Genomic DNA, 13,265 nt, shown 5'->3' with positions numbered 1-13,265 from the left:
GTATCCTGGGAAGTTGGTCTACCTATTTTGGCTCCTTTTTTTTTAATTTTATTTATCTGTCAGAGAGCGAGTGAGCACACACACAAGCGGGGGGGGGGGGGGCGGGTAGCGGCAGGCAGAGGGAAAGGGAGAAGCAGGCTCCCACCTGAGCAAGGAACCCCATGCCAGACTCCATCCCAGGACCCTGGGATCATGACCCAAGCCAAAGCCAGATGCTCAGTCAGCTGAGCCAGCCAGGCACCCCTTGGCTGTTTTCAGCTCCATCCTCCTAGTTCCAGATCCCGCCATCGAGTGGCCAGCTCCGGGCTGCGTGCCTTCCCTGAACCCATCCCTGTGGCCAAGGGAATGGAGGGCTCTGTCTGGGGTGAGATCATGTGGCAAGAACTACACGGAATGTTTCTCCAGAGGACACTGGGGCCCGGACACCATGATCAAGGGCTGACCAAAGGGAATAGGGTATTTGGTCCGGGGCACGTGTGCATCTATGAGGCTCACCGTCACAGCCCAGAGCTTGAACCTGAACCTGAGCCATCTGCAGGATGCCACCCACCCCTGCAGACTCACTAGCTGACTGCAGGGCCCTCTCCCTGCCCCCAGCCGTTTCCCCACAAAAGCAGCAAGGCAGGCTGTTGTGAGGTTGTGGGTGTTCCAGATGGCTGGGGGTGGGCAGCCATGGTAGGGTGCCCCCCCATCCTGCCCTCCCCTCACAAAGATGATGGGGGCTGTGCAGGTAGGAAACGTCTTTATTATTGGCCTTGATTCATTCCTCATGTAGTGTCCATGGATTACATGTCCAGAGGATCTGCCTGGCAAATACTACCCCTGCCGGGCTGCAGCTGCCCCTCGAGCCCAGACACCAGGCCTTTGTCCATCACACACGGGAAGCCAACCTCACCATCCCAAGAGCTTATGCTTGGGGTGCCCGGCTCCAGGCTGCCCCAGAAATGAACTGGACCCTCGGTCCCTCCCCCTCTATTCTGGCCAGAAGTCCTGGGGAGGCCGAGGCTGGAGTCTGGACAAGCACTCTCTTTTTGGTTTCGTGATCATTTAAAAAACAGAGAAGACAAACATTTCACAGTCTTTAAAAAATAGTAGGAGTCTGGTGAAAGAAGCCAAGGTCCTCCACTCGGGGGGCCCCCCGTGAGGCCGACACATCCAGGTCCCGTGGGGTCACTGGCCTGAGCCATAGGGCCAGTTGAAGGTACTTCCCGACAGCAGCATGTCTCGGATCAGCGTCTCAATGGGCGTCTTGCCCACTAGGCGCATGAAGAACAGCTGGGAGATGAGGGAGGCAGGGACCGCGCGCAGGGCGGGGAGTCGCAGCAGCAGGCGACCGAAACGCTGGGGCTGGGACGGGTACTGAGCCCGCACGTACTCAGTAAGGGCCACCTGTGCCTTTTCCTGCAGGCTTTCCACATGTGCTGGGTCCGAGAGGCCGCAGGCATCTGGGGAGACAGGGCAGGGTCAGGAGGGTGGGGAGAGGTGGGAGGACACCAAGCCCCCCACTCAGGGCTCCGGGTGCTGGGAAATGGAGTCCTGAGGGACAAATGGGGTCCTCAGGCAGTGTCAGTCCTCGAGAGACTGAGGTGGCCTCAACTGAGGACAGTGACACAAGAGTGTGGACACTGGTGTCTCCAGGACAGGGGAGCCCCAGCTGAGGCCTTGGGCAAGGTGACAAGTTCTAATCAAGCTCAAGGGGAAGAGGAACTAGGGAGGGGACTCGAGAAGGAAGGCAAAGCCAGAGGGGGTGTTCAGCCAGAGTGGCCTGGAGTGGGAGACCCATGAAGGGTGGGGCAGAGGAAGAATCTTCTGGGGGCAAGAGGCGCAAAGCCGCATTTATCAAGTGAAAGCCACCTCTCAGAGTGGCCTGCGTCTCATTCCTGCATCCCTGGCCCCAAGAAGACCCCTAGTGGGATCTGGAACCTTCCAGATGCAGAACCAGCTGCGCCACCAGTCTCTGGAGTGAGGTAGGGCATTCAGTGGCTAGGTGGTTAACTAAAGACTAGGAAGGTCCTGGCCGGCCCCGCCCACAGCGGGAGGGACTCCAAGACCCGCCCCTGCCCCGTCCCACGCGGCACAGCTGCCAGGAGGCTAACTAGGGGGCGTTTGGGGAGCCCTGGGTCAAAAGTCTGGGGGCCCAGGAATCAGGGAGTGGAAAGCTCAAGGGAGGCCAGAACCAGGTGTCAGGGTATCCCCGCCTGGCAGGCGTCTGTAACTGCGCAGTAAGCAGGAAGGCCCGAGTCGGCAGAGGAGGGTCAGGGGTGTTGGGGAGGACGAAGATCGGGGACCAGGTGTCAGGGACCTCCCCTCCCTCATCCTCCGCCTCTGGATCTGCTCACTGAGCACCAAGAGCACCCTGATGAGGGGGTAGAGGCTGGGGTCTCAGGGAGCCTGGGAATCCGGGAGAGAGGCTGTTGGGTGACCTGAGCCACGCGTCCAGGCCCAGCTGTGGGTCTGGAGAGCAGGGCTCAGGGCTCTTAGGGAGCCCTGGGATCAGGCGTTGGGGGCATCAGGGTGTCACACCGCCTGTCTCTCCTCCACTGGCCCCCCAGCGGCGCCAGGCCGGCAGGCTGAGGGTCAGGGAGGGGGGTCCTCTGGGGGCCGGGGTCAGGGTCCAGGTCGCCCCCCACCGCCACCCGTCCTGGGAGACAGACACACACACAGACACACAGACGCGCGGCGCATCTCACCGGGCGTGAAGAGCGCGATGGCCTTGAGGCAGCCGTACTCGGCCGAGTCGACCTGCAGGCGGCCCAGCTTGTCCACCTGCTCCTGGAAGGCGCGCACCTGGTCCATGAAGGCCACGGCGCGCTCGGCGGCCATGGGCGCGGCGTGCAGCCCGGCGGCGGCCAGCAGCGGCGCCGTGTGCAGGGGCAGCGCCGCCTGCGCCGCGTTCAGCACGAAGAGCTCGCTCCAGCTGAGGCGCAGCAGCGCCACCTGGTCGGCCACCGGCAGCTCGGGGAAGAAGGGCGCGTGGCGCGCCCACTCCACGGTGCTGAAGAGCAGCCGCGCCGCCAGCTCGCACACGTTGTCGATGCCCAGCACCGCGCCCGCCGCGCCGCCCCCCGCGCCGAACGCGCCCGCCGCGCCCGCCCCGAAGCGCCCGGCCGCCGCGGGGTAGGGCTCGGCGCGCAGCAGCTGCGCGATCAGCTCCGACACCGGCTGCCCCGGGAAGAGGTCTCCGCCCGCCGCCGCCGCCAGCGCCGAGCCCGGGGGGCTGCCCGAGGACGCGGCCACGGCGCCCGGCAGCGAGTGCGGGATGCGGCCGCGCTGCACCGCTGGGGGGCGGAAGGGGGACGCGGAGGGGGCGGGGAAGGGGGGAGCCGGTCCCCGCAGCCCGCAGCCGCGGGGAGGCGGGCGGGGAGGGGGCAGGCGGGTGACGAACACGGGGTGCGGGACAGGGATTGAGGGACACGGGGAGAGACACCAGAGAGGAGCGAGGGAGGTGGCAGGGAGAGGGAGGGACGGAACAAGGGGGAAAGTGGGTAGGCGTGGGGGGGGGGCAGGTGGAGGGAAGAAAAGGGGGGAAGATAAAGTCATCACAGGGTCACTCAGCCCCTCCCCCAAAGGCTCCCCACACCCAGCCTTTCCCTGGTCCCCCAATCCCCCCCATGCGTGCACAGAAGGACCTGCAGGCCCCACCCTGCTCTGCCCTGTGCCCCAGCGGAAGGCCATTTCCAGCCACCAGTCCCACCCCGCTTCTTGCAGAGGAGCATAGGGGGTGGGATGGGGCCCTTGGGTGAAGACTAATCTAATTCGCACCTGGCCCCCTCCCTCTGGACGATGTGAGCTCCACTCAGCAGCCATGGAGGCCTGACCTGTCAATCATGCCCCCATCTGCCCATCATGGGGATCTCAGAGCTGACCATAGGGCCAGGGAGGGGTCACTTTCATTCTGCTGGGGTGGAGGGCGGCCCTGGCCAGCCTAGCCTTGAAGCTAGTGATCTCTCCTACAGCAATGGGATCTTTTCTCTAGCTCCCAGCCTCATCCCACCCCCAGATCACGGCTCCAGGGGGACCCCAGAGCTGGGAGTGGAGTCCCAGCCTATAATAGGTGCTCAATAAACATTAACTGCCATCAGTAGCCTTGCCTGTTAAAGGAGAGCACCCACTGCTGGCTTCCCAGGATTCAGGTGAATAGGAAGAAGGAAACTGAGGCACAGAGAGGAGGAGGGGTAGCCACAGGTTTACCTGACCTGTGCCAGGGTGGTTGGGCTGAGGGCCAGACAGAAACTAACTAATGATCTTTAATGAATTGGCATGCCCCGTCTCATCTTCATGAACTCCTAGCCAACAGGCCACAGAATGAATGGGGAACAGAATGTGGGTGGAAGTCAGGGCCTGAGCAGGTTAGTGGGGGCTTTAGGTTCGAGGATTCTTGTCTCAGAACCAACTGTCAAAGATCAGATCCCAGCTCAACGCCCCGGCCCCAGCCCCGCCAGGGTTGGGTGGAAGACCTATTCCTTCCGCTTTTGTTCACTCAGTCCTAAACCCTATCCCCACCATTCATCCATCACCCAGCCATGTTCCTACCTCAGTGCCTTTGCACTCACTGTTCCTGCTTCCTGAGATCCCCTCCCCCAGCTCTTCCTCTTTATCCAGCCCAAACTGTGTGGGTTCAAGTCCCAACTCTAGTGCTCTCTGACCCTGGCAAATGGCTTCACCTCTGCATTCTGTGCTCAATGTCCTCATCTGTAAGATGCAGGTAGTAATGACAGTGATGACACCAATCACTAAATTAATGAGAATCTAACTTACTTAGAACAGCACTAGGCATATAGGAAGGGCTCAATGGGTAGTAATTCAAGCCAAGAACATGTATTAAGCACCTTCTATGTTCTAGGCCCTGGACTAGTCACTGGGTATGTGTCAGAAAACAAGACAGGGATCCCTGGGTGGCGCAGCGGTTTGGCACCTGCCTTTGGCCCAGGGCGCGATCCTGGAGACCCGGGATCGAATCCCACATCGGGCTCCCGGTGCATGGAGCCTGCTTTTCCCTCTGCCTGTGTCTCTGCCTCTCTCTCTCTCTCTCTCTCTCTCTCTCTGTGACTATCATAAATAAATAAAAATTAAAAAAAAAAAAAAGAAAACAAGACTAACGCAAGTCCCTTCCCCCAGGGAGTGGACATCCTGGTGGGGGAGCAAGTAGATAGTGCAAAATAAAGGGGGATGGTGAAGAGTAATCAGGAGGGCTTCTCTGAGGAGGTGTTCTTTGAACAAACCTTAAAGGAGGTAAGGGACGCCTGGGTGGCTCAGTTGGTTAAGCATCTAACTCTTGATTTCAGCTCAGATTATGATCTCAATGTTGTGTGATTGAGTCCTGTGTTGGTCTCCACGCTGGGCATGAAGCCTGCTTAAGATTCTCTCCCCCTCCCCTGCAGTCCCTCCCTCCACCTCTTAAAAAAAAAAAAAAAAAAAAAAAGGTAAGGAAGCCATGCAGGTATGAGGTAAGAGTGTTCCAAGAAGAGGGAACAGTCTGTGCAAAGGCCCTGAGGTAGGACTGTGCTTGGGGCATGAGCTGTGATTATTTCCCACTCCTGACACTTTGGAGAGCTGAAGTACATCAGGACTTCAGGTCATGGACAAGCAGAAGCAAAGGTTGTGGAGGGCGAGTCATCCCTGAACTTGAAAGGACAAGAGTGTAGTCGGGCAGTTTTAAGAGAGAGACCGAGCAGCCACTGCCAGCTTCTTTCACAGAGGCCAGCAGAGAGGAAACTAACTTTAGAGCAGGAGAGACCTAAGATGCAGGGAAGAACTGCCAACCTGCTCCTGGGGAGGCCGGCAGAGACAGGAGCCCAGCATGGGGCTCTTAGCCAGTGAGCCAGGTCCTGCTCCCAAGCCCACCGGGCTCCACGTGGAAGTCTCTGGGTTCCAACTGAATTCTAAGAGTGAATTCTAGAGCTTGGTAGAGCTCTAGGCCCAGCTGCCCGGCACGTGTCCACTCAAGTCCCCAGGGCAGAAACAAGGGGCTGGGCCTCCCTCTGGCTCCCAGTGCCCAGGGTCAGGCGGAAGGGTAAGCTGCCCTTTGCCTTAATCGGGCGAGTTCCTGCCTTGGACAAACACAAAGCAGGGGGTGGAGGATGGAAGAAACCAATCAAAAAAAAAAAAAAAAAAACCATCCTTGTTCAGTGTTGGCCAGGCTAAGGGGCACAGGGGTCACTGAGGTGTCAGGGCCAAGGAACCTGACTCTGAGGCCAGGGGCCCTGGCAGGGAGGGGCTGAGGGGCAGAAGAGTCCTGACGTGGGCCTGAATCAGGGTGTCCCCTGCATCCCCAGCTCCACCGCAGCCACCAGGTGACTATGGATAATTGGATTCCTCCAGCCTGGGGCCAGACTGAGGCCCACGAGATTGTGGGATCGGTGGTAACGAGGTTAGCAGGCGCCAGGCCCCACCCTCCTCGGCTCCCAGACCCCCGAGAAAGGGAGTGAAGGCGAGGGCTGTTTGCTCACCCTGTGCCTGCCCCACGCCAGCAGGTACTCACCCTCCTTCCTCATGCCCACCCGGAAGCACTTCTTCAGGCGGCAGTATTGGCACTGGTTCCGGTGATGCTGGTCGATCTGGCAGTCACGGTTGGACCTACAGGCACGCAAGGGGTCACCGTGACACCCACATCCTGCCCCCTGAGCCACCCTATAAGTCACCTTTGAAGGCCGCACCTGAGAAACATCCATGCCCCCTACCCCGGGCTGGGCAGGTACCCTCCCCAAGGGGCACAGGGGCTAAGCCTGCAGGTCTGCAAAGGGGAAGAGGACAATGGACGGTGGGGACGAATGGAGTCTGCGGCAGAGTACATTAGCACGCCAGGGAGGGTATGTTGGGACTGGGTTTTGAAGGATGAACAGAAGTTCAGAACAGCTCCCTACTCAGTGGGTAGTCCGCTTCTCCCTCTCCCCTTTCCTCCCCCTCCTCCCTGCACCTGTGGGGAGGTCACGCTCTGTCAATTAAATAAATAAAATCTTAAAAAAAAAAAAGTTGCCCAGAACAGAGAGGCAATTCCACGCAGAGAGCACGAGGTGAGCTGTAAAGTTGGAAACGTGCAAATATGAAAGCCTCAACGGTCTCATTTTACTTGGTCATTGCTGGGCCGAGGGTGAGGTCTTTGTCCCAAGGGCAATGTGAGAACAGCAAAGGTACACGCTCAGGGAGCTGGGCTTCTGAGCTGGGCTTCGGGAGTTACCTAAGAGGCTTGGGGCCAGGCCAGGGCCCATCCTCTACGGGCACAGTAGGGCCGGGGTATTATCACCCCACACAGGACCACCACGAATGAACGAATGAATGAACAAACCCCTGTGCCCCCTTTAAGACCTCAGACCCATGTCCCCTCCTCCAGGAAGACCTTCCAGACTCCTAACTGAGCCAAAGAAGCTTCCCCTGAGTGGCCCTCAGGGATCACTGCCTCTTGCAGGGATGGGACAGGGCGCCCCGCCCTGCAGGACACGGAGCTCCCCATCCAGGGGCAGCCCCCAGCCGGCAGGTTCAGGCCCTCGTGCTTCACATTTCTCCAGTGCTCCTTCCCCCCGGCCCCTGCCCCTGCCCCTGTGCTCCCTCGGTGTCCCTCCACCCCAGCCTCGAAGCTCTCCGAGGCCCGGCTCCGGGGACAGAGAGACACCCCCGGCGTCCCACCTGGGCCACCAAGAGGGTACCCAGAGACAGTCAGCATAAAACACTCGATGCAGTTAAAATCTCAACACCGCTCAGCCGCAGACACTCAGCCCCAGCCCTACGGTGGCAACTTCTCCACCGAGACTCAGTTTCCGCATCTGGAAAGGGGAGGCCAGATGCCGGCTCTCTATGGGATGCACTGGGCCTGGGGGGACCTGAGGGGTTTTCGGGGAGGGCAGCAGGACCCAAGCCCAAGCTGGGGGCGGGAGTCTCAACGGCAGGCTCAGGACAGCGGAGGCCCTGGGGATCTCCAAGGGCCCAGGTCCCACAGCGCCAGCCTCGCAGCCCAGGCCTCTGTCCCCTGCCCGGCCCGAGCCCCCAGGAAGAGGCCCCGCTAGGGTGGAGGGAGTTCAGGCAGAACCAGAACAAAGCCCAGCAGGCAGGCAGTGGGAGGGTCCTGGGCAGCCGGGTGGAAAGAGCCAGGCCTGGGGCGGGCAGGCAGGCAGGCAGGGGCCCAGCTCCGGGCCCCTGACCTGGGGCAGGGGGCGGGGGGGGGTTCCCAGAACCTTCTGCCTCGACTTCCCCAGCTGTGGATTTGGGAACAGATCTCCTGTCCCTCCAGATGGGGAAACAGTAAGTTCCACCTGTTATCCCACCTAAAGAGCACATGCTTTGCCCAACCCTATGGTCCAACGCAGCCTCCTCCCTGGGCTTCTGGCCTCTGGTCCAATTTGATCACTTGCCCTCCCTTGCTCACGTAGCCTCCTCAGCTCCCTGTCATCCTCAGTCCAGGACTTCAGATCCACTCGGTTCCAAGTCCTCCCAGGCCTGGGTGGTCTCATCTTACCACACTGCTCCCCTAACCTGCCACTGAGCCTATGCCTGGGCCACGCTCTCTACAGGAGTGCCCTTCACCTCCTCTACCTGCCAAACCCCTCCTGCTTCAAGGCCTACTTCCCATGGACCTCCTCCAGGCAGCCCTCCCTGAACCTCGCGCAGAGCCAGCCCCACTCTCCCCGGGGACTCCGGACCCATCCTTCCCTCGGGCACAGCCCAGACTCCACAGGCAGGCAGCATCTGTGTCTCACTGTGTCTCCTCCAGACTGGGAGGGCGCCGGGATTGGACTGGGGTCTCTCCGGGGGGGGGGGGGGGGGCTGGCATCAAACCTGCCCGGCTAGGCCCTGTGGGGACTTTGCGGAACCAATCTGAGGCTCAGAAGGGGCAGTGATTTCACCAGGTCCCACGGTGCAGAGCTTCTGCGGCGAAGGACCTGCCGGCCCCAAACAGCAGCCCCCTCTCCTGTCTTGTAGCTTCCTGCTCCCTTCAGAGGCCCCTGAGACCCCAGAACCACCTAAGCTCCTCCCTTGCCCTCCCCAAAGACCCGGCCAGAGAGCAGGCAGCTATTCCAGCAACAAGAATGAGGCCAAAGTCTGGTGGCCCAGTTACCACTGGAGGAGGGAGCAGGCCAGCTCTCCCACACACACACAGCTACCCCAGACCAGGCCCTGACCGCAGACCCGGGGCCAAACTCCAGCCTCTGGTGCCCGGTGCCCCGCCCTGTGGCCTCACCAACAAGCCCGCCATCAGCTGCCCTCTCCCCGGGGACACCCTGAACCAGGACTCAGCCGCTCCCCTCTTCCCAACCCCAGTTCCCCTTGCTAAGCCCCAACTGGGCCAGGGTCTCTCTCTGGGGGCCCCGGGGCCTTGCCAGGACCTCTCTAGGCCTCAGTTTTTCCTATCCGGAAAATGGGACTCTCCAGACTGGCTCTGCAGAGCCTGTACACGTTCATGTTGGGGTGCAGGGCAGGAGCTTGGCAAGGAAGCAAAAGGACACTCGCGGAGGACTGGTGGGAAAGGGGGCCCGGGGCTAGACACCCCAGCCCAGCATCAACCAGAGAAAACTAGCAAGGCCTCCAACCCAGGAGGGCCCGGGGCTCCTTCTTTGGAAACATTCACCCCCCACCCCGAGGGGGCCAACCGAAGTTTCAGGGATTTTCCAGGAGCCCTAGGTCTGCGCCCACTCCTGATGGGGGCAGGGTTGGAGCAGCCGAGGTGTGGTCAAATCCAGGCGCCCTCCCAGCCCTCCCAACGGCGGTTTCCAGTGACCCAAGGCCCAGGGTGAGCCCAGGGTTGGGGGGGAGGGGGGCAGCTCCCCGCTGATGGGCAAGCCCGGCTCCCCCCACAGCAGGGCTACCCATGCGAAAGAGGCCGGAGGCCGCCCAGTGCCACCCCTGCCTCGCTCCCGCCGCCGCCGCCGCCTCGGTGGCCAGGGCGACTTTGGAAGTGATATTTGACCCCAAGGGCGCGCCGTATCGATCCGCGCGGCCGCAGACAATGGCCCCTGGACGCTGCGAGCCTCGCAGTCCAAGTTCCACGTTCGATTCCCGCAGGGTCCCCTGCGCTCCGAGATCCCCAGGAGAAGGGATGCCCTGAGGTTAGGGCCCCACCCCTGACAGCACCCCCAACCCCTCCCTGCGCGGAGATGACCCCTCTCGGGAGAAAAGGAAGGGAGGGAGAAGGAGCAAGGAACTGGGGCGGAAGCCGCCAGGGACCACCTGCCGGGGGGACCTGCACCGATACAGCGCCGACTGTATACACAATCCCAGGAGTGCAAGGGAGGGGGGCGGAGGGGAGCTGTGCCCCTATCTCGGAGCGGGGAGTGGAGGCCTGGGGAAGGTCAGCGCCAGGCCCAAGGTGACCGAGCAGGTCAGAGGCCCGGCCCAAGGCGGGCCCGGTGCACGGCGGCGGTGCGCGGGTAGGGGGCTCACCGGCAGGTGTAGCTGAGGTTGCGGCGGATGCTCCGCTTGAAGAAGCTCTTGCAGCCCTCGCAGGTGAAGACGCCGTAGTGCTTGCCGCTCGACTTGTCCCCGCACACCACGCAGTCCACCTGCAGCCCCGGCCGCTCCTCGTCGCCCGGCTCGGCGTCGCTGGCGGCGCCGGGGGGTGAGGCCGAGTCTTCCTCGGCCGCGCGCGGGTAGCCGCCAGCCTTGTCCACGCCGTTCGTGTCGCCGCCACCGCCGCCGCCGCCGGGGCCGCCCCAGCCGCCGGTCACCATGGCCATAGCCCCAGGGCAGCGGGGCCGGGGCGCCCCCTCCGCGCTCCTCCCTCCGGGCACCCCTCTCGGCCCGGGGGGACCCTACCCGGCGCGCATCCGGGCCCGGCGCGCGGGGGGCACCGGCTGCACCCCCCAAAAAAGTTTTGCAGCAACTTCCTGCGGCCGGTCCGCGCGCCCGGGCAGAACTGGTCGGGCCGGTTCCAGGCCAACTTTCCCACGCGTGCGCGGGGCCGGGCCTGGGGGCGGGAGGGGGGGCGCGCTAGAGGCGCGAGCCGGGGGCCCCGGGGACTCGCGCCCCGCCGCCCTGGGGCCCCGGCGGGGGCGCGCGGGCCATGGCCCGGCCCAGGCTGCGCAGGGGGCGCCCTCTGGCCTGGCCGCCGCGGGGCCGGGGGCTGCGGCCAACTTAGCGGGCCGCCATCCGAGCGCGGGAGGCCGGGGGGAAAGTTTGGCCGCAAGTTACGCGGCCGCCCGCGGCGCGGGGGAGGGGCGGCGGGCGCGCGCCGGGGCCGGTCGCCGCGCCCCCCGGCTCCCCCGGGCCCCCAGGCGGCCGCTCGGGGCCTGCGAGGCTGCGGGCCGGCGCTTCCCGAGCTGCCGCCCCCTCTGCGGCCGCGCCTGCCCGGCCTGGGCCTGCGCCTGGGCCCGAGCCTCGCTCTCGCCGCCGCCGCCGACCCCGCGCGCCGGCCTCGCGCTGCGGCCGGTTTGACACACAACGTTCCATTCGCGGGGCGGGCGGGGGGCGGGGGCGGGGGCAGGGGCGCGCGCCGCGGGCTGGGGGCGGGCGCTCGTTGCCCCGGCGACGGCCACCCTTATAAGGGCATGGGTGGCCTCGCTCGGCGCCCGGCGCCCGGGCCGGCGGGAGGGGCGAGGGCGGAGCACGGGGCCGCTCGGCCTGACCCTCCCCCCTCCATCCCCCCACTGCCCCCGCCCTCGCCCGACTCCAGCCTTAACCCCTGCCGGGCCGCGGCGGGAGCCCGGGCCGCCGCTGCCCTCTGCCCTTCCGCAGCCTGCACAAGATGTCTCTCCGAGGCCCTCCCCTCCGCCTCCGGCCTTGGACGATGCCTCGCTCAACCGCCCTCGAGGCGCACCTCGGAACCCTACCCCTGCATTCCCTGCAAAAGCAATAATGGGGGCCGGTTGCACCCGGGGGGCACGCCCCTGCGCAGTACACACACACACACACACACACACACACACACCCTGGGGCATTTCTTTGCACAGTTGCATGATGGATTGTGTTTGCTTCCTCTTCCAGAAAGTCGCCGCGTCCGACCCTCACCCCACCCTTTCTCAGCTCGGGCTAACACCTGGTGCTGGGAATCTCCAGGGCCAAGGGATGTTGTGGTCTGTGGCCGGCGGGGGTGCGAGGTCAGGGGCCCCCTCGCCAGAATTTTAGGCCTCTGGGGGCAGGGCACCCACCCGCCCAGCTAGGCTCGAGGCAGCAGGAATGCCCACCATCCCTACTGGGGCCTGCCCCCCTTTCCTCTCTCATTTCCTTTTCTTTCTGTGCTTCACATAAAGGGCTTGGCCAGGCCACCGGCTGGACTGCAGATGTCTCTTCCAGGCTCCCAGGAGCCTCTCAGTTGCCGCTGGCTTACAGCTTCCCCTGCCCCCCTCACTCACTGGGGACGACCAGCATTTATTAAGTGACATTTGTTTGTCACCCCCCCCACACACACACACACACACACACACATCTCCCGCCCAGGCAGCGCTGGGCTGGGCAAGCCTGAGCTTCTAGCTCTGGGCCTGTTAACGTTTAACCAGCTGGAAAAGCCCTTCCTATGGTGACCTTTCACCTTGGAGTCCCGCAGGTCCGGTGTTGGGCCTTATCTCCTGCCCTGCCCTAGGCCCCGGGCCCAGAACTGGACACCAGGGCACGTGGCTGGGCCTCTGAGAGCTGCCAGCAGGAAAAACAGTGCCCTCTGCCCCCACAGGCCCTCCCCTTGCAGAAAGAGGCCTTGGGAAAAGGCATGTCCTCCAGATTACATCTGAGGGGGCAGATATACCTTGGCTTCGGTGGGGGGGAGCTGGGAGATCTGGGAAATCTTGGAGATCATGCAACATTTAAAAGGCTACCAAGGTAACGTAAAAGCCAGGCACAATGCACCCAGCCTGGGCCTCTGGGGCCCCCAGGGAAAGTCTGGCTGGGTGCAAGTTGGAGGAATCTTTAGCAAGTGCAGGAAGCCAAAAGACTGTGGTTAGACATGAGGGAGGACTTTCTGTCGGACTGACTAGAGTGGAATTCCCGGCCCTGTAAGCCCTGCTGGAGATGGGGGTCTGGATGGTTAGAGAGGACCATTTTGTTCTGGGATTGCCTGGAAATGTTCTGGAGGTGCTGGCTGGTTATTTGGGGTTGAGGACAGGGGTCCCAGGTCTCTGGTCTGCACTTTCCAGCATTCTTGGGCAGGGGAGAAGGAAGGCATCTTGGGAGACCAGGTTCAGGGAAGGGAGTCAAGGGGACCTGAGAGTGGAGGGGCAGGGACCTGGAGCTTGAGGGACACCAGTTGCGGGGTACTAGGGCCGGTTTGGAGGCAAGGGGGAATATCCTAGAACCTCCGGTAGGTCCCACCCCTCGAGGGCGGCCCTGCCCCCTTCCCCAAGCGCCAA

The 13,265-nt window shown here is 63.1% G+C and overlaps 1 protein-coding gene and 1 long non-coding RNA gene across 3 annotated transcripts; one reads left to right on the top strand and one right to left on the bottom strand.

Moving 5' to 3' along the window:
* Nucleotides 1-725: 725 nt before the first annotated feature.
* On the bottom strand, nucleotides 726-10,901 carry NR2F6 (nuclear receptor subfamily 2 group F member 6). The gene is made up of 4 exons (XM_072786830.1): nucleotides 10,372-10,901; nucleotides 6,482-6,576; nucleotides 2,691-3,278; nucleotides 726-1,445 (listed from the first exon to the last, which is right to left on the bottom strand). Exons 1-4 carry the CDS (start codon nucleotides 10,662-10,664, stop codon nucleotides 1,171-1,173), a joined length of 1,251 nt encoding a protein of 416 aa, XP_072642931.1. The 5' UTR covers nucleotides 10,665-10,901; the 3' UTR covers nucleotides 726-1,170.
* On the top strand, nucleotides 5,567-6,959 carry LOC140610591 (uncharacterized). 2 transcript variants are annotated; one of them, XR_012012181.1, is made up of 3 exons: nucleotides 5,567-6,013; nucleotides 6,276-6,370; nucleotides 6,471-6,959. It is a non-coding gene; the product is annotated as an uncharacterized lncRNA (long non-coding RNA). The 2 variants fall into 2 exon arrangements; XR_012012182.1 differs by having other exon boundaries at nucleotides 5,569-6,013; nucleotides 6,474-6,958.
* Nucleotides 10,902-13,265: the final 2,364 nt, after the last annotated feature.

Source organism: Canis lupus, chromosome 19 (genome assembly GCF_048164855.1).
Source record: "Canis lupus baileyi chromosome 19, mCanLup2.hap1, whole genome shotgun sequence".
Taxonomy (NCBI): Eukaryota; Metazoa; Chordata; class Mammalia; order Carnivora; family Canidae; genus Canis; species Canis lupus.
Note: the sequence above shows the minus strand (reverse complement) of the source record. Positions and strands in the feature narration are given on the sequence as shown.

What these genes read in the sequence shown, in the direction of transcription:
- NR2F6 (XM_072786830.1), bottom strand. Translation starts at nt 10,664, where the DNA reads ATGGCCATGGTGACCGGCGGCTGGGGCGGCCCCGGCGGCGGCGGCGGT. An exon ending in AACCTCAGCTACACCTGCCG is followed by an intron (nt 6,577 to 10,371) that starts GTGAGCCCCCTA and finishes GCGTGCCTGTAG; the next exon opens with GTCCAACCGTGACTGCCAGA. An exon ending in CATCGCGCTCTTCACGCCCG is followed by an intron (nt 1,446 to 2,690) that starts GTGAGATGCGCC and finishes CTGTCTCCCCAG; the next exon opens with ATGCCTGCGGCCTCTCGGAC.